The sequence below is a fragment of the Lepidochelys olivacea genome, assembly GCF_965140295.1.
Source record: "Lepidochelys olivacea isolate rLepOli2 genome assembly, chromosome: 4".
Classification (NCBI taxonomy): domain Eukaryota; kingdom Metazoa; phylum Chordata; order Testudines; family Cheloniidae; genus Lepidochelys; species Lepidochelys olivacea.
In genome coordinates, this window is record NC_140414.1 from 134475765 (window position 1) to 134503721 (window position 27957).

At 44.5% G+C, this 27957-nt stretch overlaps 1 protein-coding gene across 3 annotated transcripts in view; it reads right to left on the bottom strand.

Annotated features, from left to right (window-relative positions):
- The window catches only part of FGFRL1 (fibroblast growth factor receptor like 1), a 253883-nt gene that overhangs the window by 129945 nt on the left and 95981 nt on the right, over positions 1-27957 (bottom strand). For all 3 annotated transcript variants that reach the window (XM_084626168.1, XM_084626169.1, XM_084626170.1), the window contains one exon: positions 1317-1589. In XM_084626168.1, coding sequence (XP_084482294.1) covers positions 1317-1589 — 273 coding nt within the window. The remainder of the gene's footprint in view (positions 1-1316; positions 1590-27957) is intronic.

A 27957-nucleotide genomic window follows, 5' to 3' on the forward strand; every position in this document is an offset into this window, starting at 1 on the left:
TTTCTAAACCTTTTCTGGGCAGAGATGCCAAGTGCACTCTCCCTTCCTATGCTCTCCTGCAGAGCTCCCTCAGGAGGGCCGGATAAGCAGCTTAGTTTGCCTCAGGCCAGCAGCTCCTTCCTCTAGGCAGGAAAAGGGGTCTTTTGTCTTCCCCTCCCATACTCGCTCTGCAGAGTGGCACGATCAGCCCCTTTCCTCTCCCCAGAGATTTTTTGGGCAAAGAGCCATGAATCTGGTTTCTGGCATGAGTCTGGGGTTGTTTGGGAAGGACGAGGCAGGAGCAGGTTAGAGTTCAAACAGGGCTCTTCTGTCTTCACAGGCAAGGCTGCTCTTATCAGCAGGAAGCTTTTGGTTGTTTAAAATGAGCAGAGAAAGAGATAGGACTTTGTGGGCTAAGCATTCATGCTGGTTAAGGAGGCTTTTGGCTGGGGGAGACGGTGGGTGTGTGGAGGCCTATAGCATCTTCCCACCTTCTAGTTCTTTCCTTTCCTCCCTCTGCATCCTGAAACATGCCACTTTTTAGCCAGCCCTCTCCCTCCAGCTAAGGAGAGCTGGATACATTTCCTGTCCGCAACTGGTGGAGACGCTCTGAGCACTGAGAGTGAAGGAAAAATCATTCAGGCCTCTCCTGGGCCCTCAGAAGCATCGACCCAAACCCAGCATGTGATCTTGGATCTCCATCATCTGGGCCAAGATCTTGAGAATTTTGGGGGCATATACAGGTAAGGCTAGCCCCCGTGGTCTCTCCTTCAAAGACAGAGGCCCTCTGCACACCCATTCTAAATCCTGACCCAACGGATGGGGATTCTTTGGAAACTTGGGACCCTTAGGGCCCAGTGTTAGCTCTGTGCCTAGTTTCACTGTAGCTAGATTTATTCCTAGTCTGCATAGTCTGCAACTGCTCACTGCACAAATCCCCTTGTTGTGCCCTTTAATATGGGCTTGTTAAAATTCGTTTTGAGAACTACCCTGTTCCAGCAGCAAACACAAAGATCAGCATGACCTCTCCTTATCACTCAGCCTTTCCTGTGTGGAATTCGTTGTGATCTGTGCCCTAGTGATTATTGCATCACTTCTGTTTATTTGTAACCTTTGGCACTCCCTAATCTTATCTTGCGGCTGCTGACTGCAATGCAAGAGATGTGCAGCAGTGTAGCTAGCTTTAGCCATCCTCAAACACTGGAATGGGCCATTTAAGTGGAGGTCAGTAAATGATTAGCAAAGAGGGCCTGCAATCACTGCCAGGTGAAAAGAAATCAAACTTCTCCACTACCATTAAAAAAGGCAAGATTTACATTTCCTCCTGTGGCACTTACCAATCACAATAAGGGTGTAGTTCACACTCGTACTGCCAAAGCCGTTGGTAGCCTTGCAGATGTATGTTCCCGCGTCTTCACTTTCCACCTCCTTGATTTTCAGTCCTTGCTGCAGGATCCGGAACCTTGTCCAGCCACTGTGGATAGTCCGTCCATCTTTCATCCACATAGTCAGAGGTGGTGGGTCACCTTCTACCGGACACAGGAGCTTGATGGTTCTTCCTAACCTCACGGTCTGCCGGTGGATCACTTTATCAGCAATTCTGGGTGGGCCTAACAAAGAATGGGAAAGAAAAACAATAATTAATATGATCAGAACTAGTTCTATCGCAGTAGCATCTAGAAGCCACGGGTCATGAAGAGGGGCCTTGTACAAACATAACAAAAGTTACTTATTGAAAAGAGATTACATCAAAGTGGAAAAAACAGACAACAGACAGATACAACTAAGAAAATACCACCAGCCCATGGAGGGTTTGAATCCAGAACTTAGACATTCTTATCACATTGCTCTAACCAACTGCATTAACCTGCCAATGGCAATCAGCTGTATTTCTCTCTTCCTCCCTCCCCAGCCCCGGACCTCACCCACCACTTTTCTATGTCATGGGGACCTGGTTCCCAGATACCCAGATCACTGGTTGTTTTAAGCATAACGAATCCTGAAGCCAAAATTCATAACAGCATTGGTCCTTAAAACAAGGAGTTATAATCCTTTTATGTTTATATGTATAGCAATTCCCTTTAATAGTCACCAGATGGGCTTTGTCAGCAGCAGGAATCATAAGAATACACTAGAACGGTTCTAGGACAAAAAGAATTTGCTGGGCAGCATTTACTTAACGACAAGGTACAGGATATCCTGACATGTTAACATCGCCTACATGCAAAGTGATGAATTTTCGGGATATTTTTATCCATTGCCTCGACCTTCCCTTGACAAGTTCATTGGACTGGCCTGACTGCTGAATGTTTCCTGCTGGTACAAGGCGATAGTTTCATGCATAACAAGGTGTCCTGGAATGTGACAACATGAACATACTGTGCTGCATGATGATAACTACAAGGCTGGGGTGGGAGAGTGATAAGGTCTCCCACACCGTCAGCTGTCCCCCAGTTACAGAACCAAATTCAAAGCCAAAATGTTCAAGTATGTTACTTTATTTAATTAAATAATTGTCTTTATTGGATTCATTGATTTATGAGCTTCTATAGCCCCTACCAGTATAACAGCCAGCCTCTTTCTCAGAACATTTCAAAAACAGCCGTGGTCAATAAGTGCCCTGTTCCTGCATAAGGACACACCTGTTTTAATGGGGTCTGATGACTTGAGGTGCTGAGTGACCTCAATCCCCACTGGGCTTCAATGGGCTTGAGGCTGCTCACCATCTCACAACAGCGGCTTAGAGGACCTGACCCCTATGGGATCTGTGCTGGAGTCCTTTCTCATGGTTGTATGCATTTCTTTATAAGAGCAAATCCTGTTACTGCCATGAGACTATCTGCATGAGTGTTCATCATCGTGAGTAAAGCAGGCTCCATAGTGACTAGGGGTCAGATTCTCTCATGCTTACTCATGCTGGTGGGTCCCATTGACTTCAGTGGGACTGCAGATGGGTTAGGCTGCTATTCAAAGTGAGTAAAGGTGTCAGGAGCTAGCCCTAAAATAATGAATCGGTTTAATCAAAAGCCTGATTAAGTCAATGAAAGGCTTCATATCAGGCCCTGGAATTCAATAGATTTGGGCTCTGGTGAACTGCCAAGAGTGAGCAAGTCCCAAAGGCTGGGACCCTCGCCTGAGAGCTCCAGTCCTGGAAAGCCGAATTCCAGGTGATGGTAGTTAGAGCACACCTCAGCTGTCACCTGCTGTAGGCAGGCCAATAGGAGAAGTGGTCTCTTAAGTAACATTGCCCCCCTGATTCCAGAAGGGATGTCAAAATACCATAAGAAATGCTGCCATTGTGTGTTTCCAGCAAGGACCTTAAGGACTGGAAGTCTTGCAAGCAAAGCCCTTCTTGTGAGACACTCAGAAGTCCAGTCAATTTTTGCAAACTGCAAACGTTTGGACACTTTGGAGAAGCTTCAGAGAGTCATCAGAACTTTTGGAGGCTGATCTGAGTCTAACATTTCCGGGATTCACCCACTGTCAGTGATCAGTTATGGGCATAGGCTTTAATGGAGCTACACTAGCTGAGGACCTAGCCCCAAGTTCTGTGACCCAACCTCACATGGCGTAGTACCTTATTTCATGAGTAAGGGGGGCAAAATCCACACAAGTTTACACACTAGCTGACATCTTGCATCAAATTTTAGAGTCCCCTTTTAAGTTAAAGGCAGACTCTGCCACTTTACTCAAACTGAGTCGAACCTCAACGCCATGAATTACCACACTGAAATCAACTGCAGAGCAAGGTACTACTCAAAATGAGCATGGGTGTCAGAAAGTGGCTTATAAGTAGTGTTAGGGAAGAATGTGTGGTGTAGGGCAACTGGGGACAGTGGAAGGGGAATCGGGCCCTCCCAGCAGTGTCTTCTTCAAAAACCTTTTCCTTCCAACATTCAACTTGACTCCTGACAAATTTTTAGGCTGGGAGGAATGAGATAGTTTCCCAGTGGCGTCATGCGGCTTGTTGCAGGCAGACTGCACATGCGGTTCTCCTAATGGCAAGTGGAATTGACTCTGGATCTGTCACATGACTCGGTTAGTGATAAGCTTGGTCCTCCCGAATGCCATTTTTTCCTCTGACTGACCTTTCATTCTGAGGAATTTTTGGATCGCTCCACTGTCATAAGATCTATACGCAGACCTTTTTGGTGGTTTAAAACACATGGGAGCCTTTCCCAGAGCCTTTCCTGCTTTAAAAAAAATCCCTGTGCTGTCCTTTAAACCCACCCCACTTTTAAATTTGCCCCTCAAGTGCTTTCTCTCCCCCCACACCTCCCATATTATGAGGAGGAATTAAAATGTCCAATTTCTTTGCAGCTATGCATTTCCCTGGGTGCAGCTCCACGCTATTCTCAGAAGGATGCAATTCCAGGGCATGGAGGCGTCCAATGCAAGCTAAAAGCATGTCCCTATGTGTTTGGTAAACAGTCCCATTTTATTACCTAGCCTCATTATTAACAATAAAAACAACTCTCTCTGTAAGCAGCACTCTCTCTCTGGAATCATCATGTACCACAAGCTACAGAGGCCCTCACACGCTCATGGCTGTCACTGTGCTGCAGAGAGCTGGACCTCCTAGAGAGGTTTATGGCAGAATCACATGTTGGTGTTCTGTCAGGGGTCTCTGTATCTCTTTTTAACATGCAGGAATCTACTGGGTCTTATTTCGCTACATATTTGCCTTGGGACTGCAATGGTGACGGATGAATGCTTTTCAAGTTGAGATGCACTTTGGCACACCTCTCAGCAATGTTTGTACTTTGGTATTTTTGGGGAGGAGATAGGGAGGGGTAAAACATATTTTGCAAAGGGACCACCTGGAACCTCTCATATGCACTGAATTCCAGTTACACAGACTCTATTGAGCTAGGCAGTTTGAACCATTTTACTGTCGAGATCTCAGCTTCCCAACAGAAATGAAATCTCTTCTCTAAAAAGGTATATTTAAAAAGCCCATAGCTGATCATGTGCTGCTTGGGAGTAGCTAAGTCCTGCTTCTATCTGACAGTTCAAGTGCAGTGCAGTTCCATCTTCCGTTAACTGAGCACCGAATCTAGACCTGGCGAATAACGGATTTTTCAGTTTGTGGCCAATTTTGAAAAAAAAAGTGCGGGGGGGGGGGGAGAGAGGAGGGGAAGAGCGCGCATAATTTTGGGTCAAGCCTAAAACAAAAACTTCTTCAAAATGTTTGGCAAGTTGAAAAGTAATAAATAAATAAATAATTTGGGGTCAAATGAAAGATTTTGTTTGAACCAAAATGAAGCATTTTATTTTGATTTTAGTATTTTAATGTAGTTGAACTGAAAGTTGTTTAGAATCATAAAATGTCAAAATGAATTATTTCCGTTCTTTCAGGAATTTGGGTCCCCTCCCCAGAACAAACAATTTGGTGAAAAATGACACCAATTCACAAAACGGCTTGGTGTTGTTGAATCTTTGTTTTCCATCAGAAAATAATTTTGGTTGAAAAGTTTTGCCCAGTCTAACTGACTCCCCTCTGTAAGCCTTGTTTTGCTGAGTTCACGGCCCTGGTCACTAATGGAAGGGGACGCTAAGGAATGCTGTAACAGTTGCCTTACCTCGCACCCCACAAACAATTCAGCAACTGGCCTAGTTAGGGATTTGAGAGGATCAGCAGCAAGAGATAAACTGAGACAGCACCACAGATGATTATCTTATCTTCCTTAACTGCAGACAAGGAGTCTGATCCCGCAAGGTGCTGCTGGGTGCTTCCAAGAGGTGCTGAAATCCCTGTATCCCCATTACAGTCAATGGGAGCTGAGGGTACTCAACCCTTTCCAGAACTGGTCCCTACAAGAATCCGGCGCAACGTATGCCAAATGCTGTTGGCGTGAGAGCCTTCTCCTCTGCAGCTCCTGCAGTGGGGAAGAGACTAGATTAGGCTTTGTCTACACTAGCAAGTGAAAGACAAAACGTTTGTTGTTCAGAAGTGTTAAAAACACACACACACACCCTGAAAGACAGAAGTTTTGATGACTACCACCAGCGTGAGCAGCACAACACCACCAATGCCACGCGTTGGGGGTGGAAGTTTTTTGTCAGCAGGAGCGCTCTCTGTCGACAAACTGCGGCTAAACTGTGCACCTTTGAGCAGCACAGCGGTAATGGCACAGCTGTGTCGCTAAAAGATGCGTCATGTAGACATTGCCTATCTGTTCTGACTTCTCCCTCTTTATCTTTCTTTTCTACTTGTTCTTTCCCCTTCACTCCTCTTTCTCCTCCTCCAATGGGTTCGGGCAAGGGGCAACGGATTCTTCCTAAAAGTAGGGGGGCCATGAGGCCCCACCCCCTCCATGGCCCTGCCCCTTCACTTCCCCCAAGGCCTCAGCTCCCAGCCAAGCCAGAAGCTGGAGCTGGGCTGGGAACCCAGGTCCTTCCACCTGTCAGGGGAGGGGGGAGTCAAGAGAAGCCTCCCAGGTGCCCCACAGCTGCCCGGGCTGCTCTTACCTGGGTGGGGCTCCAGCTTCTGGCTGACTGGGGGGGGGGGAGTGGCCTCAGGGGGAAGAAGAAGGGCTTGGGGCCAGACCCGCGGCGAAAAGTGGACGTACCAGGCCCATCTACTTTCAAAAGTGGGAGGGCGATGGCCCCTGCCCCCTCCCTGTTCCAGTGCCCCTGGTTGGGGCATTGCTGGATTCATTGCCCAAGCCCCAGGCTGCGTGGTGCACTGACTGCCCTGGGTGGGCCCTGCTGGAGAGTTCTAAGTACCCACTGTGTGTTGACATAGTCCAGCAGAGCCCACCTTGGGCAGTGAGAGCACAACCCAGCCTGGGGCTTGGGCAGTGAATCCCAGCCCACTCAGAATCACTGCAGCTCCCCTCCTGTCCAACCCTCACTGTGCAGTCTGGGCATGTGCCACAGGGTGGTGGAGAAGAACGCCCCCTGCAGCGCTATTTGCTGAGTTCGTTGGACCCCAGTGGGGATGAGTCACACACACACACACACACACACACACACACACACACACATTCTTTATATGTAAAAAAAAAAGTGTGTCCTTGAAAAATTAGTAGGTTTAAACCTGAATTAGTAATTTTGTAATTACATGTAAAAACCAGGAAGATTATGGAGAATTAGGGAGGGTGGACATCTCTGTGGGTATAAAAATGCTGAGCCCTCTAGGCAAGGTGATCATTCCACTACAGTTTCAGTTACGTAAGCCATATATACAGAGCCACGGCTTCGGTCACGGATGGGTCCTTTTTGCCCCCCATTCATGCTCCGCCCAGATATTTACATTTTCCATTCAACAAAGGTTGGTTCCAATGGCTATTGCTATAGATCAGTGTTCCCCAACCTTTCTGTGGGAATAGCATATTCCTATTCCCAGAAGACTGTGGCGGGCACCAGACACCCCGCCATTGCGCCCCTGCTATAGACCCTTTTAACACACCATGTTAGGGACGGTGCAGATGAATCCATAGATTCATTCATAAATTTTAAAGCCAGACGGGACCAGTATGATCATCTAGTCTGAGCTCCTGCATAAGACAGGCCATAGAATTTTATTCAGTTACTCCTATATTGAGCCTAGTAACTGGCGAGAGTTGTTTCCTTAATTCCCCCCTCCTCCCCGCCCCAGTTTCACTAGTAAGGCATCCCTGGATCTGACTTGTGAGGAAGGCGTGAAAAGAATGTGGCCTCCTCCATTTGTGCCTCAATGTTACTCCTTCTCCAAATATAAACTAAATATAAATTTTCTCCATAACATTCAAACCAGTGTAGTTACTAGAAGAGATCGTTCCTGGAGTTCCAAGGCCCAGCATGCAACCAATCTTAAAATATAATTTAAATAATCCCTTCTAGATCCTTCACTTAGCACCAAGTTTTTTGTTGTTGTTGTTGTTTCACGCACACATACACCCCAGACCATCCCAGAGAGACACAAACGTTTGTTGTTTAAATTAATGCAAGCACAGAGGAACATTAACATTGCTTCTTCTGTTTAAATATTTCAACTCATATATATGCAGACATATGTGCTGATTTATTTGCCTTGTCTAGGAACAGAAGCAACTGGAATCCCCATTCTGTTCCATTTTATAAAGGGACAGATCTTACACCTGTCTTACTGAACAGCTGGGCAATTTTCAATTTATATCCCGCTATAGTACGCTCTATCCTATACCATAGAAACAGTTTCACTTGCTGCTCTGCTGATGACATTGCTTCACAAGCATTCCAGTTCCCCCCGCAACCCTCCCACCCCCGTCTCAACAGACTGAGCTGCTGGCGGTTGTTACTTCTTGATCATATAAATTATGTTTTGCTTTAGTGAGTAGCCATTTCTGGGAAACAGTGAAAAAACTTCTAGAAAAGTATTTAAGACATGATGGTGTAGTGTCCCGTGGTGTACTGTCTGCATTTCTCACAGTAAAAAAAGCTCACACATGTAATTATGTTTCCTTGGACTGAGCTGCAAAGTTCATGCTCTCCTTCGACTCATACATGTACTAAACATGAATTATGACTCTCTGTGAAAACCGTCTAGATATATGGTGTTTTGATAATGACTTGAACCTAGCTCTATAATTTAGTGTCACCTAGAAGTGAAGGCTAAATGATTTCCCACTCCACATTCCTTACTTCCCATGAACCCCTTTTACAGCTAACCTGGGGTGGAGGTGCCATTCCTACAATTGTTTGGACTCAGCTTTGTTATTCCTTGAACTACTCTTACTCAAACTTCACATATGGCGAACACACGAGTGCTGAACTATGTCCTAGGAGACCATTTGCCATGATACAGTTCAAAGTGAACTTTATTAACACATTAAACATAATTACAAAGAGGAAATTCCAAAGAAGGTCAACCAGCTTGGACAGTTTCTTGGAATAGAAAGTAATTTACAATATCCATGTACTGTATTGTAAAGTTTATAAAGAAGTTAAATAAGTTTTAAGAGCCCCGTGGGTTACGTATCTTTTATTATTTAATACTAAACATTCACTTTCCAGGAAGATAAGATTTCTTTTGAAGTCCTACGCTGGCAAATTAGCAACCCTTTCTTATATGGGACACTCAAATAACCCGTACCTTAGAAAAATAAACAAACAAAAGGAACATAGGATGTAGGGAACATCATATACACAATCAGTATGTGATCTGCCAGTGAAATCCACCAATAATGACAAAATTGTAGTGACAGACAATTGCCAGTAGCCAAAATACATCTTTTCCCATAAATACAGTCTTCTAAATCAGCATGTCTGCCTAGGTATGTATACCTTACCCACCACTATATTATCTGAGCTCCTTATCAAATTATTTCAAGTGCAAACGGCCTGCACAAAACCTGAGTTCTCAACTTACCTACACCCCAGTAGTTGTTTCTAGGAGCCACTTCCTGATATTGCTGACTGACTTTGGGAAAGTTGGGGGATTCCTCACTTACAAAGCCTGATTGTACAACACTGACTCATGTTTAAGTGAAACTCACCCCGTGCAGAAAGCCAGCACAGGTCCTTTGGACCACTTAAAGCCTCTGCACAATGTTTTTATTGTGGTAATGCCTACAGGCTCCAACCACGGACCAAGCCCCCACTGTGCTAGGCACTGTACAAACCCAGACTAAAAAAAAATGGCCCCTGCCCCAAAGACCGTATGATCTAAGGATAGGGTGACTTTTGTGGTGACCCTCAGCACGGAGGTGAATTTCACCCAGAAGTGAGCACTTATTCATGTGAGCACTAGAAATGGTTTAAAAAAAAAAGGGGGGGTGGGGAGGGTTGTTCAAAGTAAAAATTTTCCATAATGGTTGTTGCTGTTGACAGTGATTAACCATTGGAGCAAACCACCAAGGGAAGTGGTGGATTCACTAGCTCTTGATGTCATCAATCAAGACCGGATGCCTGTCTGGAAGATATACGTTAGCCAAAACCTACTGAGCTCAATACAAGGGGAACGGGGCGGGGGGAATTCTTTGGCCTGTGACATGCAGGAGGTCAGACTAGATGAGCTAATGGTCTCTTCTGGCCTTAAAATCCATGAATCCAACAATAATTTTGGACAAACATGTTTGTGTTTTTTCCAAAAGACAAAAACCAAAAGTTTTTGGAAAGCAAAATGAAAAGCCAACATGTTTTGCAGGTGAAAAAAAGTCATTTCCACACCAGCTCTCATGAGTAATCTCATTGATTTTGCTGGGACTAATAAACTATTGACTAACACTTATTCATCTAAGCCTACGCAGGTTATGGCTATGCAGTAGGACCTAAAATAAAGTGATTCCGTGGAAATATTTGCTGATTAATTTTTTCATGCAAAGGGATAATAGCACAGGATAATAGCACCTCTCTCCCACATCCTTGCAGTGGGAACTGCTTCTCTGATGAAATGTATATTTACTGATAGTACAAGAAGTACTTGCCATATTTTTACAGGAGTAATACCTGGCCTTCTGAGGTGCTGCTGCCCATACATTTTCTAGACTGGTAGCTCCAAACATAAGGAGGAGAAAAATAATATTTGGGAAAATGTTCCATTCAATTAAATCCCTTATATATACATTGCACTGAGATTTTATAAAATAGTTATTGTATATTAAACAATTGGCACTTAATTATTGCATCGATTTATTGCAATTCAGCAAGAGTTGAGGAGATACATATCTTACATGCTTTTTTAAATCCTCTGAGCATACATTTTAATAATGGGTTGGTATTTATTTAACATGCAATTACCATCTTATTAAATTAAATATGCATTGGCAATACTCAATTTCAAGTGTTGCTGGAAATGTTTGCAGCTGTGAAAAACAGTAACTTTATCCATAGGCTTTGAGGCAGCCAACACAGAGGAGAGTTAGGGTTACTTCCAATTACTTTGGAGGAGACAGACATCTTACACTAGAATGCTTCCTCTTTTAGTGTAGGGGCAAAGATGCTATTTATTGTTTCTTGACCGCCATCAGTGGGCTCAGCACTGTGTCAAACCAAGGACTACCATCTTTGCCCCAAAGGGCTAAAATTCAACTTCAGATACATAACACAATGGATGGCCAGCAGGTGTTGTTTGAGATTAGATACCACAGTGATCTAACTGTCTAGGTAGGTCGATCTATACCAGTGGTTTTCAAACTGTGGGTTGGGACCCCAAAGTGGGTCACAACACCATTTTAATGGAGTCACCAGGACTGGCATTAGACTTGCTGGGGCCTGGAGCCAGTGCCCGAGCCCCACCACCTGGGGCCGAAGCCAAAGCCTGAGGTTCTTCAGCCCTGGCTGGCAGGGCTCGGTTAACAGGCCCCTGCACAAGGCTGAAGTGCTTGGGCTTTGGCCTCCCCACCCAGGGCACTGTGGCTTAGGTGGGCTCAGGCTTCGGTCCCCGCTCCTGGGGTCATGTAGTAATTTCTGTTGTCAGAAGGGGGTCATGCTGCAATGAAGTTTGAGAACCGCTGATCTATACTATTCGTCCTTCTCATTGAAATTCACACGGACAAACTATTTTGAATACAATAACTGGGGGTTGGGGGGAAGGGGAGGTTAGAAATGTTATTGAAACAAATCTGTAAGGTTTGGAAATGTTTGGATAAGTGTTTATTTAACCTCCTGTTTCCAGCCAGGATAGAAAATAGTCTAAATATCGCTAGTAAAGATGTTCTTCTGGCTTGAGTAAGACAGAAAGAGAGAGAAATCTCACTAAAAATCCTGTTCTCCCAAGACTGTCAGCCCAAGAGCCCAATCCTGTTACTACTGAAATCAACATCCAAACTCCCACAGGCTTTAGTGGAAGCAGTACCAGGCACCATTTCTGCAAACTCAAGAGACCTGCATCCTTCCCATCAGCTTTGGTTCAGACCTAAATTGAAGCTTTCAAGGTTAATCTAGACTAAATTTACGATGTGCGCTATTGTGGTCCACTTTGCTAATTGCTCCCCAGCTAGGCAAATCCTTGTTTTTGCATCCAATGGACTTCCCAGCCAAACCTCCCCTCACTCCAAGACTTTCAGTAAGACAAACTAGACACATTGCAGACCAGAGTTTCATTCACTTACTCTGTAACAAAACAAAACAACCATCATATTCACCAGTCACAGTCATATCCAAAACCTATGGCTTTAAACAAAGGCATTTACTTCCGTGTCTTTATAATGCAAACCAATATCTTGTTTGTTCCCCTGCATTTATGCAGTTCCCCGTCACCTAATCCTGTGTTTGAATAGCTCCGAGAAAATGTGATGCCAGGATTCATGTGTGTAGTAACATGGATTCCCCTTGAACTTCTGGCAGTCAATGTTTAACCCAGTTTGAGAACAGTACAAGGTTTAATAAGTAATTAGCCATTTCCCCTATAGAGAGACATTGCAGTGTGAGCTGTACAAGCAGGAAATTGCAAGTGTCATTGTTTATGTCTGCAGGGAAACAGAAACCACTACAGTTGACTCAGTGCCATATTCTTGAATGATGTGAGTTAGATTTGTAAATAACTGGTTTGCCTTCATGTTATCCCACAATGGAGAGTATCCATCCATTTTCCTCAATGCCTTTCATTCAAAAAATATATTAGACTGGACTGAGAGTGTCCTCCTGTCTGATTGTGAAGCCACCTGGCCTGTCCCAATAATTATGGCGTGAATGGACCAGATAGCCTGTGCCAAAATGCTCATTATCTCAAACATGAGACACTGGTAAAATATCCGAAAGCCCTCTGGTACTGGGAAATTCACTGCAGCGTCTGACACAGAGTGACTGTTCTGAGAGCGAAGGCCTCTGTACACACTGCACAGTTGATTAGCACGTGTCAGACCAGTCGCCACTAAAAGACAGCATAACTGCTTGTTGGTGACCACAAAGAGACAGCAACACCACATTATTTAAGAACTAGAGATAAGTCAGTAAGCAAGTTACCTAAAACAGATTCAACAGAGAGTAGAGCTGGTCAGGAATTTTTCAATTAAACATTTTCTGGGGGTCAGAAAATGCCGATTTGTCAGAAGCAAACCTTTTTGCAAGAAAGAGTTTTCACAAATTTCTCATTTCAAGAACATTTTAGGGGAAAAAGTTACAAAATGGGATTTCAAAACTAAAAGTCTGGGAGGGATAAGGAGGGTTCAGGTTCCAAATGACCATTTGTTTTAATTTTAAGCCAAGAATACCAATTAATTTAAAAAAAAACTGTAATGAAAAGGTGAAAATTTTAACAAAATGTTTCAACTGACCAGGCCCAAAATTTGTATTGGATTGTCAGATTGTGAAAATTCTCAAGCCGTTGGGTTTTTGTCCCAAACCAGAACAGGAAAAAATGTGAAAATTTTGAAAGTTTTCTCAGGATGCGAAAACCGTTTCCTGCCCCACTCTAGTAGAGAGAAATAGCTCCAAGCATCCCTCCAATTTCACTCTAAGACTGTAGCATTATAAAGCTCTGGAAAAGATGCCACCAGCCACTGTGCAGAGTTCATCCAACTAAAACAACTGGTTTCCTGATTCCAGACTATGCTTGGTTTGATGGGAGGAAAGCAGAACTCTGAATGAGCTCTGGCTCACCAGAACTAAACGCTCAGACACGATGAGGAGGAGAGTGGCTTAAGGCCCTATACAGAATAGAATAAGCTCCTGCACATATTTTCCAAAAGAGGAAGGAAATGCCTAAATCTACCTACAAATAAAAATGTGCACGTGCCAATTTTTCTACGAGAATGTATTTAAAATAGAAAAACACCCCATCGCTAAAGCAAATTGAAAAAGGAGCATCAACTATGTTCTTAGCCACTCAGTGCATTCTGACAGCATCAACACCTGGATTTTTACTAACCAGATGCTGAAGCAACATTACCTATGGTGTAAAAACACTGGTGGCAGGACTCAAGATTTCCCAGTGCACTCTCCTGATTCTTGAAGTCTTAGCACCTCAGACTGTTATCTTGTCAGATCTCACAGGCTAAGCAGGCTCAGTCCTGGTCACCATTTTGAGGAAAGCAAGTGACATTTTTTCTTCTCAATCAGTACTGGTCCTATGCCATGGCATAGTGTTAAGGGTCACTGCATTGATTGCTACAGGTGCTGCCTTTCAAGTGAGACATCGAACAGAGTTTCTGAGTGTTCCCGCCTATTAAAAATCCAGAGGCACTCAAGTTAGAGTGATAGACGTGGTGCCGTGGGCAATTCCAGGTTGGATAATTACATTCTGCCTGCCCAAGTCCTCTTGCAGTTTCAACTGTGTGCAGTATCATTTCACCTACTGCTGTGAAACAGCTGTCACATTTCATCCAGAGGAGAATTGCTTTGCTCTCTGTCTCTGTGTGTGAGGGGGTGTGTGGTGAAAGGCACTATAGAAATAGAACCTAGCAATGGGTTTGTAATATAAATATAAAAATATATTTATATATTATATCATATATTTATATATAATATAAATATAAAAATATAAAAAATAAAATATAAAATATTATGAGTGAGATTTTCAAAAAACATCTGAGAGATTTTGGCACCTAACTCCCTTATGTGCTTTTGAACCCACCCACTGCCTCCCCTCTCTCCCCAGTACAGTGTCTGTAAATTTGCATTAACAGAATTATGAACACCCAAGACCAAGGAGTTAGTAATCCTTTGGAGAGGTGTGGCACCCTATTAGGCTACCAACTTCACATTTGTTGCAGCACCCAGAGCACCAGCTTGTGACTATTATGTGTGAATTGCTTTATTCCAGATGCACACATTTAAGCGGCAACAGAGCCTGCTGGAGCTCTGCTGACATCAGCTTCTGCGTAATTCAATTATATCATTCCATTGGCTGACAATATGGTGGCAAGTATCTTTGCATTCATCAGATAGATAGCGCTAAACTGGAATACCAATTAGCATTCAACTCAATTACCTCACAGTCTAGTTATGCACAATCCCAGTTACCCTTCCCTAATGGGAAAAGGATAGGCACAATACAGGAATTAGATAGCAAAAACAGCATATCTGGAAATAATTTCCACCTAAATGATTACATAGTTAGCGTATCCTACTATTCTGTGTACACACAGACACACACATCTATATCAAAAGGTAGTTTAGTATATGAATTGCTGGCCTGGTTTCACCTTCTACCCTGAATTCTTTCAGAATCCCTCTAGTTTCAATAAAGCTAAAGTCACTTTATCATCTGTAATTTCCCAGCACGTTCTGTGCCATCCACACAGGTACACAGTGGCCACAATCCAGAAGCATATGTGCCCTGTGGGTGGGGGAGATGGGAGTTATTATTCAGATACCTCAAATCTTCAGGGGCTCAGAGAATTCACACCGGAAACCCTGCTCATGTGCTACAGCGTGGCATAACTGACTCAGTTGATGAGTCACCGGGTCAAAGCCCAAGGTCAACGGAAAGCAGAGACTCCGCAGATCTCTGCCAGCCACTGCACCTGTACCTGGGGCCGGAAAAATCAGCAGATTTTAAACGGCTGCTAATCCCCTAATCTTTATTGAAAATAAATACCAATCCCTTCCAAAAGGGCTGTGCCCCATTAACCGCAAATCTGATTATGGCGAAGCCCACTTGGGAGCGTCACTGATAAAAGAATAAAACATGGATACAATCAATTCTCTATAAATCCCACACCATGCTTTGTACCCGTTCAGTGATAAAGGATTTGTATAAAAAAAAGAGTTTAAACAACTTGTATCCAATTACGGATTTTACTATTTGTCACAAACTCCCTTACCACAGGAGTAATTCAATGAACAAAAATGTATCTGCATGCCTCTGGAGAGAAGGGGCGGGGTTGGGACAGGGGCAGGAAGAGGTGAGAGTGGTGGCAGTGAAGCGAGGGAAATAAGAGGACATATAGGCACCGCACAGAAGTTTCAGTCCAAGTCAGCAAAAAAGTGACTTTAAACCACATTCACACCCTCAGAATTCTGGCCTGATCCAGGGGACAAACTGGCCCTCCCAATGTAAATGAGAGCAGCCCTCAGGGCACTCTACTTTAGGGCAGCCACCCACGAGCTATGCCCTATGAACTATTCCACAGGAATCTTCTTAGTAACATACACTATGGAGACTCCTCATCTGCTCCCAGCACCTTCCCGCCCCAACTCCCAGCACACCTTGTGAACAGGGCTTGTGAGGTGGACAGTGTAGGGTTGTTTACAGCGGCTGTACACTGTGCCTGCACTGGGGGAATTCTTCTCAAACCCCTTGTGGCACAGATCCAGCTCCATGTATTGCAGTGGCAACTTATAGGGGCCAGGGCAGGAACAGAAACTGTCCCCTGAACTTCTGATTCATGCCTATCTGTAACAGTGACCTACCTCTCCAGCCCAAGATATGGCTTCTGCCTCAGTTTCCCCCTGCTCTCAGTAGTTCGGCAATTTTAGTGCCTTCTGGTGTTGACCAACATTCAGGCAGTGCAAAAAGCTCAAACTTTTGATCCTAAGCTCAACAGTCCATCATTCAAGCTGTGCTACAGAAGTCTGATTTGGCACTCCCTGGGCTCACTCTATAGCCTTTTATCCCAACAAGTTCTGCCCTGGTCTCATTCGGATGACATGGGGGCTGAAGGAAACAGGGGCTTCCTCCCATTCTCAGGCCCATAAACAAAGACCAGGATCAACACTGGGCCTCCAACCCACACCACTACTGCCTTGCTCCAAACCTTTCCCCCCGGGTCCTTCTATTCCCTGCCTCCTCCTAGGCTGAGTGCTTTCCTAGCCCACAACTGCTCTCCTGCCATCCTGCCTTGATATCTCCCAACAAGCCTTGCTCTCAGTCAAGTGATCAAAAATAAAAAAACAGACAGAGGCCAGAGTTGGGATCTGAACTCCTCAAAGGTGCAGCCCTGAGACCTCAGCTCTCTCCATGGCAGGAAGGTGCAGCCAGTGACCAGTGGTACGTGGCAGAAGGAGACAGAGGAACTGACACCGTAGCTTGCATTTCCTCCCCGGAATGCAGTGAAGATGACAGTGCTGGCCCACTGGTAAAAGCCCAGGCTCCAGGATTACCCAGTGCTGCACTTGTTAGTTATGAAAACACTGAATCATTGATAACACTTATAAAAATAAAATATCTTGGCAAGCCTTCCTTCTTCTATCAGCTTTCCACTGCGACAGAAAGGAAGCCAGGCCTCCTTTGTTCAACCCATCAAAAGAAAAGGGAAGAAAATGAAATAAAATGGAAAGCAGGGCTTCTGTGCTACAACCACTAAGAGGATGTTGCCAACTCTCACGATTTTATTATGAGTCTTGACATATTAGGTGCTTCTCTTCAACCCCAGTTTCTGGAGGCCTGAGATTAAGGGGAAATACCAGTTTTCATTTTAACCCACAAGGAAGTTTCTAGCCCTCATGGTTGTGGACAAAAGCTTGAAAATACTACCTCTAAAGGCTCCCAAAACAGAAGGCAAATCAAAAGAACCCCCAATTTATTATTTATTAAATCTCATGATTTTCTGTGGCCTGACTTGTGATTTTGGAACCCTGGGGGTAGGCAGTACGGAGGGTCTCCTCTGGATTCCGTAATACAGGGCCCATTCTAGCTTCTGCGCTACATTTAATAACAAGGCCTAACCTGGCTTTGGTGCTACAGGATCCACTATAGCATTCCGTGTTCCATTCACCATAGTGGCATTTATAGGAACACGCTCTAAGCAGGTGCCTCTCCTGTGCAAACTGGTGTGCCACAGTAAATAGAAAGCTGGCTCTATTCCCCCCAGCTGTTAGCCATTATGGGAAGGTGAGCGAGAGAAAGACGCAGGGTCAATAAAATCATGCTGTTGCTATTGAGGCACCCGCTGTCGAGGAGGGAACTCAGTAGCAAAGTTCTGCCATTGATAAAAGTTTTACTAGACCTCTGCACCAAAGCAGCCCTGGAACCAGAGGTCTGTTTACTTAGCCTTTTCTCTTGCTGGGCTCCAGGATAGTGCTGGGAAGATCAAAGCAGAGGCCTCATTTAATATGTCCAAGTACACAACCAGCAAATCTGTTTATGTTGGATTCCTGTGTGCTGCATACCGCTGCTGTCTGTCAGCACTCAAAGCTCATTTTTCGGCAAGACTGGGGGAGGAGAGAACTATTTAGTAGGGCACTATGTATTTTTGTCTTCCTAAAACAAAAGTGAAACTCAGAAGCAGGCTTTGCCTTTTAGTACCATTGCCCGGTAGCATTGCCAAAGTCAAGTTTCATCTACATTCAGTGCCTCCTTTTAGGAAAAGCATTCACCAACTTAAACAATACAACTTCCCCCATTACTTCCTTCTACCTATTCATTGTGTAGCTGTAATTCATTCAAGAGGCTCTGCTGAGAGCAGCCTGAGTGGTGTGTGAAGAGCAGAAAAACAGGAATTGAATTATGTATTTACTTGGGATCCATCAGTTTTTATTCATAATGCAAAATATGCTAAGGAAATTTCGTTCTGGTTAAAGATGCTGGATTGACAGCTCAAATGTCTGAAGTTCTGTATAGTTTCAGAGTAACAGCCGTGTTAGTCTGCATTCGCAAAAAGAAAAGGAGTACTTGTGGCACCTTAGAGACTAACCAATTTATTTGAGCATGAGCTTTCGTGAGCTACAGCTCACTTCATCGGATGCATACCGTGGAAACTGCAGCAGACTTTATATACACACAGAGAATATGAAACAATACCCCCTCCCACCCCACTGTCCTGCTGGTAATAGCTTATCTAAAGTGATCATCAAGTTGGGCCATTTCCAGCACAAATCCAGATTTTCTCACCCTCCACCCCCCCACACAAATTCACTCTCCTGAGGGGGTGAGAGAACCTGGATTTGTGCAGGAAATGGCCCAACTTGATTATCATGCACATTGTGTAGAGAGTTGTCACTTTGGATGGGCTATCACCAGCAGGAGAGTGAATTTGTGGGGGGGGGGTGGAGGGTGAGAAAACCTGGATTTGTGCTGGAAATGGCCCAACTTGATGATCACTTTAGATAAACTATTACCAGCAGGACAGTGGGGTGGGAGGAGGTATTTTTTCATATTCTCTGTGTGTATATAAAGTCTGCTGCAGTTTCCACGGTATGCATCCGATGAAGTGAGCTGTAGCTCACGAAAGCTCATGCTCAAATAAATTGGTTAGTCTCTAAGGTGCCACAAGTACTCCTTTTCTTTTTGTGAAGTTCTGTATGTCTCCCAGAAGGGAAATGGCCTGAACAATGACAGTCACAGGCTTCCCCATTGTCTGACCAACATTCCTCCAATCTGGAACTGGTTGCAACCTTGCAATGACAGGGTATTTCATTCACCACATCTAATCAATCCTTAGCCATCTCTGCTGAGACTAGGGGGGGGAGCTTTTCTTGACCTGCTGCTCACAAACCGGGAAGAATTAGTGGGGGAAGCAAAAGTGGATGAGAATTTGGGAGGCAGTGACCATGAGTTGGTTGAGTTCAGGATCCTGACACAGGAAAGAAAGGTAAGCAGCAGGATACGGACCCTGGACTTCAGGAAAGCAGACTTCGACTCCCTCAGGGAACGGATGCGTAGGATCCCCTGGGCGACTAACATGAAGGGGAAAGGAGTCCAGGAGAGCTGGCTGTATTTCACGGAATCCCTGTTGAGGTTACAGGGCATCCTGATGTGTCGAAAGAATAGTAAATATGGCAGGCGACCAGCTTGGCTTAACGGTGAAATCCTAGCGGATCTTAAACATAAAAAAGAAGCTTACAAGAAGTGGAAGGTTTGACATATGACCAGGGAAGAGTATAAAAATATGGCTTGGGCACGTAGGAATGAAATCAGAAGGGCCAAATCGCACCTGGAGCTGCAGCTAGCAAGAGATGTCAAGAGTAACAAGAAGGGTTTCTTCAGGTATGTTGGCAACAAGAAGAAAGCCAAGGAAAGTGTGGGCCCCTTACTGAATGAGGGAGGCAACCTAGTGATAGAGGATGTGGAAAAAGCTAATGTACTCAAGGCTTTTTTTGCCTCTGTCTTCACTAACAAGGTCAGCTCCCAGACTGCTGCGTTGGGCATCACAGCATGGGGAGTAGATGGCCAGCCCTCTGTGGAGAAAGAGGTGGTTAGGGACTATTTAGAAAAGCTGGACGTGCACAAGTCCATGGGGCCGGACGAGTTGCATCCGAGAGTGCTAAAGGAATTGGCGGCTGTGATTGCAGAGCCATTGACCATTATCTTTGAAAACTCGTGGTGAATGGGGGAAGTCCCAGATGACTGGAAAAAGGCTAATGTAGTGCCAATCTTTTAAAAAGGGAAGAAGGAGGATCCTGGGAACTACAGGCCAGTCAGCCTCACCTCAGTCCCCGGAAAAATCATGGAGCAGGTCCTCAAAGAATCAATCCTGAAGTACTTACATGAGAGGAAAGTGATCAGGAACAGTCAGCATGGATTCACCAAGGGAAGGTCATGCCTGACTAATCTAATCGCCTTCTATGATGAGATTCCTGGTTCTGTGGATGAAGGGAAAGCAGTGGATGTATTGTTTTTTGACTTTAGCAAAGCTTTAGACATGGTCTCCCACAGTATTCTTGTCAGCAAGTTAAAGAAGTATGGGCTGGATGAATGCACTATAAGGTGGGTAGAAAGTTGGCTAGATTGTCGGGCTCATCGGTTAGTGATCAATGGCTCCATGTCTAGTTGGCAGCCGGTGTCAAGTGGAGTGCCCCAGGGGTCGGTCCTGGGGCCGGTTTTGTTCAATATCTTCATAAATGATCTGGAGGATGGTGTGGATTGCACTCTCAGCAAATTTGCGGATGATACTAAACTAGGAGGAGTGGTAGATACGCTGGAGGGCAGGGATAGGATACAGAGGGACCTAGACAAATTGGAGGATTGGGCCAAAAGAAATCTGATGAGGTTCAATAAGGATAAGTGCAGGGTCCTGCACTTAGGACGGAAGAACCCAATGCACAGCTACAGACTAGGGACCAAATGGCTAGGCAGCAGTTCTGCGGAAAAGGACCTAGGGGTGACAGTGGACGAGAAGCTGGATATGAGTCAGCAGTGTGCCCTTGTTGCCAAGAAGGCCAATGGCATTTTGGGATGTATAAGTAGGGGCATAGCAAGCAGATCGAGGGACGTGATCATCCCCCTCTATTCGGCATTGGTGAGGCCTCATCTGGAGTACTGTGTCCAGTTTTGGGCCCCACACTACAAGAAGGATGTGGATAAATTGGAGAGAGTCCAGCGAAGGGCAACAAAAATGATTAGGGGTCTGGAACACATGACTTATGAGGAGAGGCTGAGGGAACTGGGATTGTTTAGTCTGCAGAAGAGAAGAATGAGGAGGGATTTGATAGCTGCTTTCAACTACCTGAGAGGTGGTTCCAGAGAGGATGGTTCTAGACTATTCTCAGTGGTAGAAGAGGACAGGACAAGGAGTAATGGTCTCAAGTTGCAGTGGGGGAGGTTTAGGTTGGATATTAGGAAAAACTTTTTCACTAGGAGGGTGGTGAAACACTGGAATGCATTATCTAGGGAGGTGGTAGAATCTCCTTACTTAGAAGTTTTTAAGGTCAGGCTTGACAAAGCCCTGGCTGGGATGATTTAATTGGGGATTGGTCCTGCTTTGAGCAGGGGTTGGACTAGATGACCTCCTGAGGTCCCTTCCAACCCTGATATTCTATGATTCTATGAGACTGCCAGAAAGGGACGAAGTGTCAGGATCAGGGTGTGGGAGGTCAGGCCTAACGGTCAGAGCTGGAGTCAGGAACCAGGAGTCAAAGCCAAGGGTCAGAGACAGAACCAGGATTCAGAGCCAGGAACCAAGCAGGGGAGCAGGACTGGAGCAGGGCTCCGAAAAAGGCAGGCATGGGAGCAACTGCGGCTGCAGGTAAGCATTAAGCAGCCAATGGCCTGCTGGTGCAGCTGGGTTTAGGAGCGTGCAGGCTGGCTCCCTTCACCCAATCAGGCAGGTTGGCCAATCAGGTGGTTCTGCTGTAGTCCACCTGGGCTCATTACTTTCCCTGGAGCTAGTCCCAGGCTCTGCTGCAGACCCTTATTCCTGGCAAGAAGGATGATTTTTGAAAACCTGTAACCCTGTTAGTGATTTTATCTTTGTGATAGGTAGAATGACACTATAGGGGGTATAGGATTGACAGGTGTGTATTGCTTATTAGCTTGGAACACGCATGGGGCAAGTAGGTGAACATAAGTAACTGGGTTATTAAGCTTGCTGTGCTTAAGGGCCTGTTCTATTAGTGTGACGCCTTGTAGAAGTAGTTATGTTAAAGTCTGAGTTTTAGCTGAAATCTGATAGGCCTACAAAGATAACCCCAGGTCATAAATTCTGCACTCTCATTCTGAAAAGACAAAAACTGGACCACAAAGGGGACTTGACACCACAGGATTCTGCATGTAGGGTGTTTCGGGGAGGTTTAGCAATCTGGTTAGACTGCATTTATATAAAGGAATGATTAAGAAATTATTAAGACATTTGTGATGTAGTTTATTAATATTAATGATTAAGTCATAGTTATGAAAAGCCAGAAAGCCACATATGGATAACGGGCAGGTATAAATCTTGTTATGGTCACCGAAGGTAGTCAAATATGGCTATGTATCTGATAATTTACATAAAGGTGGAGTATAAAATATCCTGTCTAGTTCTCTATTTTGGGTTCTCACGAGCTCCTGAAGTGGTATCAACTAGATCTGTGGCTTTCTGGGGCTCTCCACTAACTGATTCTTCATCCCTAATCTTTTCATCTTTTAGCTTGTAAGTACAAAATGCAGTTATTAGATTTACCACTTTGGGTACACGGGTAGTATATTTGCATAGGTTTATACTATTTATTAATTGTACGTAGTACCATTATTGGATTTCTTTGTAATTGAACCTATACAACTCTATCACAAATCACGTCAATCCCTCTCTTATGTCGATTATTTGATGAGGTTACAGAAAAATTTGAAAAAGGATTGGACATTTATATGGATAACAAGCGCATCCAGAGGTACCAGATTAAAAATGAAAAAAAATAAATAAAAACAAGAGTTTTGGGCTGGTCAGAAACTTTACATCAAAATTTTTAGGACAGAAAATTGGGTGCTCGAATAAACAAAAACAAATAATTCAAAACCATGTCCACTTCCTGTGGAAAATGTCTACTTTTCATTGAAAAACCAAACATTCCAAAATTGATTCAGAAATGCCACGGGTGCCTCGTAGCAGTAGTTCAGATGCCTCTTGCCCTTATTCTCCTGTATGGAGTGGGTTCCTGAGCAGGACTACATCTCCCATGATGCACTATGGTGGCTCAACAAGAGGGGAAACAACAGAATCACAGAACTGTAGGGCTGGAAGGGATCTTGAATGGCCACCTGAGGCTGAGGCAGGACCAAGTAAACCTAGACCATTCCTAACAGGTGTTTGTCCAGCCTCTTCTTTAACGTGTCCAGTGATGGGGTAGTCTATTCCAGCACTTAGCTACCATTACAGGTAGAAAGTTTTTCCTAATATCTAACCTAAATCTCCCTTGCTGCACATTATGCCATTACTTCTTGACCTGCCTTCAGTGGACATGGAGGACAATTGATCACCGTCCTCTTTATAACAACCCTTAACATATTTGAAGGTCCCCACTCAGTCTTCTCTTCTCAAAACGTAATATGCCCAGGTTTTTTAACCTTTCCTCACAGGACAGGGTTTCGAATCCTTTTATCATTTATGTTGCTCTCTGTATCCAATCCATGGTGCATCACGTGTGATGTGGCACCCACAGTGGCACTTCCAAAGCGAAATTTTTGCTTTTCTGCTGATAGTTTTGGATTTTCAGTTTTTCACATATTTTGTCTCCCGCCCCACACACATCTTTGCCATTTTCATCAAAATTTTCTATAGAAGAAACTCACATTTTCTGACCAGCTGTAGTTAGAAGGGATATAAACCCTCATGGGTCAGGGTGTAAACCATCCTCTAACGAATGGGCAAGTTATTCCATAACTGTTTACTGCAGAATGTCTTGCACCTTTCTCTGAAGTATCTAATACTAGCTACTGAACTAGATGGACCACTGACCCAGCATGGCAGTTCATCTGTCTTGTGATTAAGTCACACAGGACAGGGAGTCAGGAGATTGACTTCTATTCTAAGCTCTGTCAGAAGCTTCCTGTCTGATCCCAGGTGAGCCGCAATCCCTCCGTGCCTCAGTTTCTATATTTGTAAAATAGGGTTAATATTTTGCAGGGTGCTGCTGTGAGGTTAACTATGTTAATGTTTCCCAAGTGCTTTGAGATCCTCATCTGAAAGATTGTACAGAAGCATAGTATACAGTTACAAGAGTGCCTGGGATTGTTTTTCATTCTGGATACCTATTTGCTGTGAAATGCCCATCCTTCTCTTTAACAAAAGAATCCAAACAGCCAGTAATAACTGAACGTTATTACCAAGCAGGGCCCGATTTGAACCGGCAATCTAAAGGCAAACAACTCTACCCATCTCCCATTACCAATCTGCTACCCCATGCAACACCCCCATGGCTTAGCTTGCACGAAAGAGCCTCCCTTCTTAAAAACCCTGTTAATGTTACTAGGCATTACACCTGCATATCTCGGGCAGAACCCTACATCTCCTAACTTTTTCAAGTGAATATGCTGAGTTCTTAATGGTTCCCCATGCAATCTGCGCTGTAAATGGCATCCGTTGAAGATATTCCAACCCACAGAGGAACCAGCAGGAAAGTATTACTTGTTTCCTTTCTACATAGGTTTACAGAGAAATAAAACAGGGAATATACTTAAGAATATCTGCAAAGGATCACAGAAATTATAAGGGGAAAAAGATCTTATCTGTCCCTCTACCAAAGCAGTACTGGTACCGACGGTATAATCAACTGCTTTATGTGAGAGGAAGGATGGTCCAGTGGTAAGGGCACTAGGGTAGGCGCTGGGTTCAAGTCCCTGCTCCACCACAGACTTCCTATGTTACTTTGGGCAAGTCACTTAGGGCCAGATTTTTAAAGGTATTTAGGCACCTAAAGATGCAGATAGACATCTAGTGAGATGCATCTTTAGATACTGTGACAGGGTCAGGCCAGATGGCTACAGGAGAGTGATAGAAGGCAGACATATTAGCCCCAGGTTAAGTAGGTCCCATTTCCCTGGGTAAGGTAACAGGGAAGGTTCCAGAACAGTCAGAAACTTTCTGGAAACAATTAAGGTAGACAGGCTGATTAGAACACCTGCAGCCAATCAAGAAGCTGCTAGAATCAATTAAGGCAGCCTAATCAGGGCACCTGGATTTAAAAAGGAGCTCACTTCAGTTTGTGGTGCGCATTTGAGGAGCTGGGAGCAAGAGGCACTAGGAGCTGAGAGTGAGAACACATACTGTTGGAGGACTGAGGAGTACAAGCATTATCAGACACTAGGTGGAAGGTCCTATGGTGAGGATAAAGAAGGTGTTGGGAGGAGGCCATGGGGAAGTAGCCAGGGAGTTGTAGCTGTCGCACAGCTGTTCCAGGAGGCACTCTAGACTGCTGCATTCCACAGGGCCCTGGGCTGGAACCCAGAGTAGAGGGCGGGCCCGGGTTCCCCCCAAACCTCCCAACTCCTGATCAGACACAGGAGGAGTTGACCTGGACTGTGGGTTCACGAAAATGGCCAAACTGAGGGCTGCTGTGAATCTCCGAGGCGAGCAAATCTGCCAATAAGCGCAAGACCCACCAAGGTAGAGGAGGAATTTTGTCACAATACCTAAACACCTTTAAAAACTTGTCCCTTAGCCTCTCTGTGGTTCAGCTTATCAGCTGTAAAATGGGGATAACAGCATTCACTGCCCCACCTCACCGGGTTGTCGTGAGGATGAATACATTGAAGACTGTGAGGCACTCAGATATTACAGTGAGCGGGGCCAGATAAGTACCTAATATAGATATGCCCATTTCTTTTCAATGACTCAGAGATGGCACATCCACAATATTTCACCAGACAGACTCTTCCACAGTCGTAACAGAACTTGCACTAAGGAAGTTTTCCCATTGTATGGGGACTACACTTTACTTTGCTCGTTTTCATCCCATTGCCTCTAGTTATAACCCACTTGCATGCTCACAAACAATTGTCCTCTCTCTCTGCTGTTCAACCCTTCACATACTTGTAAGACACTTATATCCCCCAGGCATCACTTAGCCAAGCTAGACACATATTTACAAGCAGCTCTTTTAATCTCCCCACATAAATCAATCCCGCCAGCGCTCTAGTCAGTTGCATTGCTTTTCTCTGAACACCCTCCAGTTTCTCTATGCAGACACCATAATATAACTAGGCTTGGAAGGATTAGATTTTTATAGGTGAATGTCGGTAGGTGTCGTCCTCACTGAATACATACAAGCTAACAAAAAAAATATTTTCATTGATCAGAATCAAAATTTACAGATTGGCAAAGTGAGAAAAATGCTGCCCGAGAGCACAGGCATTGACTGACTTTTGTTTTTGCCAGTGGGTGCTCCTCTCCTCCCTCCCCCGCCCCCCTTCGCTGTGCAAGAAACAGGCGGGGACCTGGGGGAAAAAGGCAGAGTGGGAGCGGGGCCTTGGAGCGGGCAGGACCTTGCGGGGGAAGAAGCCAAGCAGGGGCCCAGACGGAGAAGATTATCTGGCCCTGCAAGTGCTGAGCATCCCCTATTTTTTTTCGGGAGTGCTTGAGCCACAGAGAGAACTTATTAGAGTCAAAATCCAGTGCTTTAAACTTGTTACCAATGGACTAATGAAAGCACAGTACAACCAGGTTGATTTAAGGATATTTACTTTGCATATTTTAACGTGTGAGGCTGACAGTTTGCGTTTTAACAATTCTAAAGCTTTAGCTTACTGAATCTCAGTGTCTACTGTCAAGGAATAATTGTCTGACCCACCCAGAATTTCCTGCAGGTGTGAAAATTTAAAAAGATAAAAATCAAAAAACAATGCTTAAAACCCAGAATTTCCTGCCACTGAGTACACTTAAATTGATCAAAATATTTAAAAATGCTTAAAAATAAACATAGATATTAGCTGTCTAAATTATATTTAAGAAATATCAAATTCCTCCAAGCCTAAATAGAACGGCAGGAGAGTGAATTTGTGTGGGGGGGTGGAGGGTGAGAAAACCTGGATTTGTGCTGGAAATCACTTTAGATAAGCTATTACCAGCAGGACAGTGGGGTGGGAATAGGTATTGTTTCATATTCTCTGTGTATATATAAAGCCTGCTGCAGTTTCCACGATATGCATCTGAGGAAGTGAGCTGTAGCTCACGAAAGCTTATGCTCTAATAAATTGGTTAGTCTCTAAGGTGCCACAAGTCCTCCTTTTCTTAGAACGCTGCAGTTACAGCTGTGTTATATAAGCATATTTCAGCACACTGCTATGGTTAGTGGAGCTAAACGCTCAGAACACTCAAAGAATGCACCTTAAAGCTGCTCCTTTTCTGCTTAATATAATCGTCAAGGCTTCTCCAGCCCAATTTGTTATGAATAACCTAAGGGAGCCAAAGCTTTTATTCTGCCATCCAACAATTAAGTAACAATTTGTCATGGAGCAATCACGCTGCAGGGCAGGCAAGATTGTGTGATTGCACTGAAGCTGTGTAAATTAGGGGCCTCTGTACAGGCCTCTTCTTCTACGTACCCAAGGAGCCTGTGGCACAAGATGCGTGCAGACACAGACTGGTTCCTTCCTGCTGTCCCGTGTCTGCAGCACACTCACACACACACAGCTAGATCCTCAGCTGGTGCAAAGCGGTGTGGCTCCATTGCCTTCAATTCAACAATGCTGACTGATGCTAGCTGGGAGCCTGGACCTAGCAACCTACAACCGGCAGGTCAGGGGGCACTTTGCATGTGCACTAAATGGAGAGATGAACATGAAAGCAACCAAAGCCCAGCTGTAACACTGGCATGAGCTATGTAATGGGGTATAATTAATAACAGTCAGGATACCAAGAGAAACTTTCTCAGACTGAGACCTACTAAACTATGGGATAGTCTCCCAAGGGAAGTGGTGCAATCCACATCACTTAGCACCTTTAAAACTAAACTGGGTAAGTAAAATTATACACGCATACCTACATACATATATATATA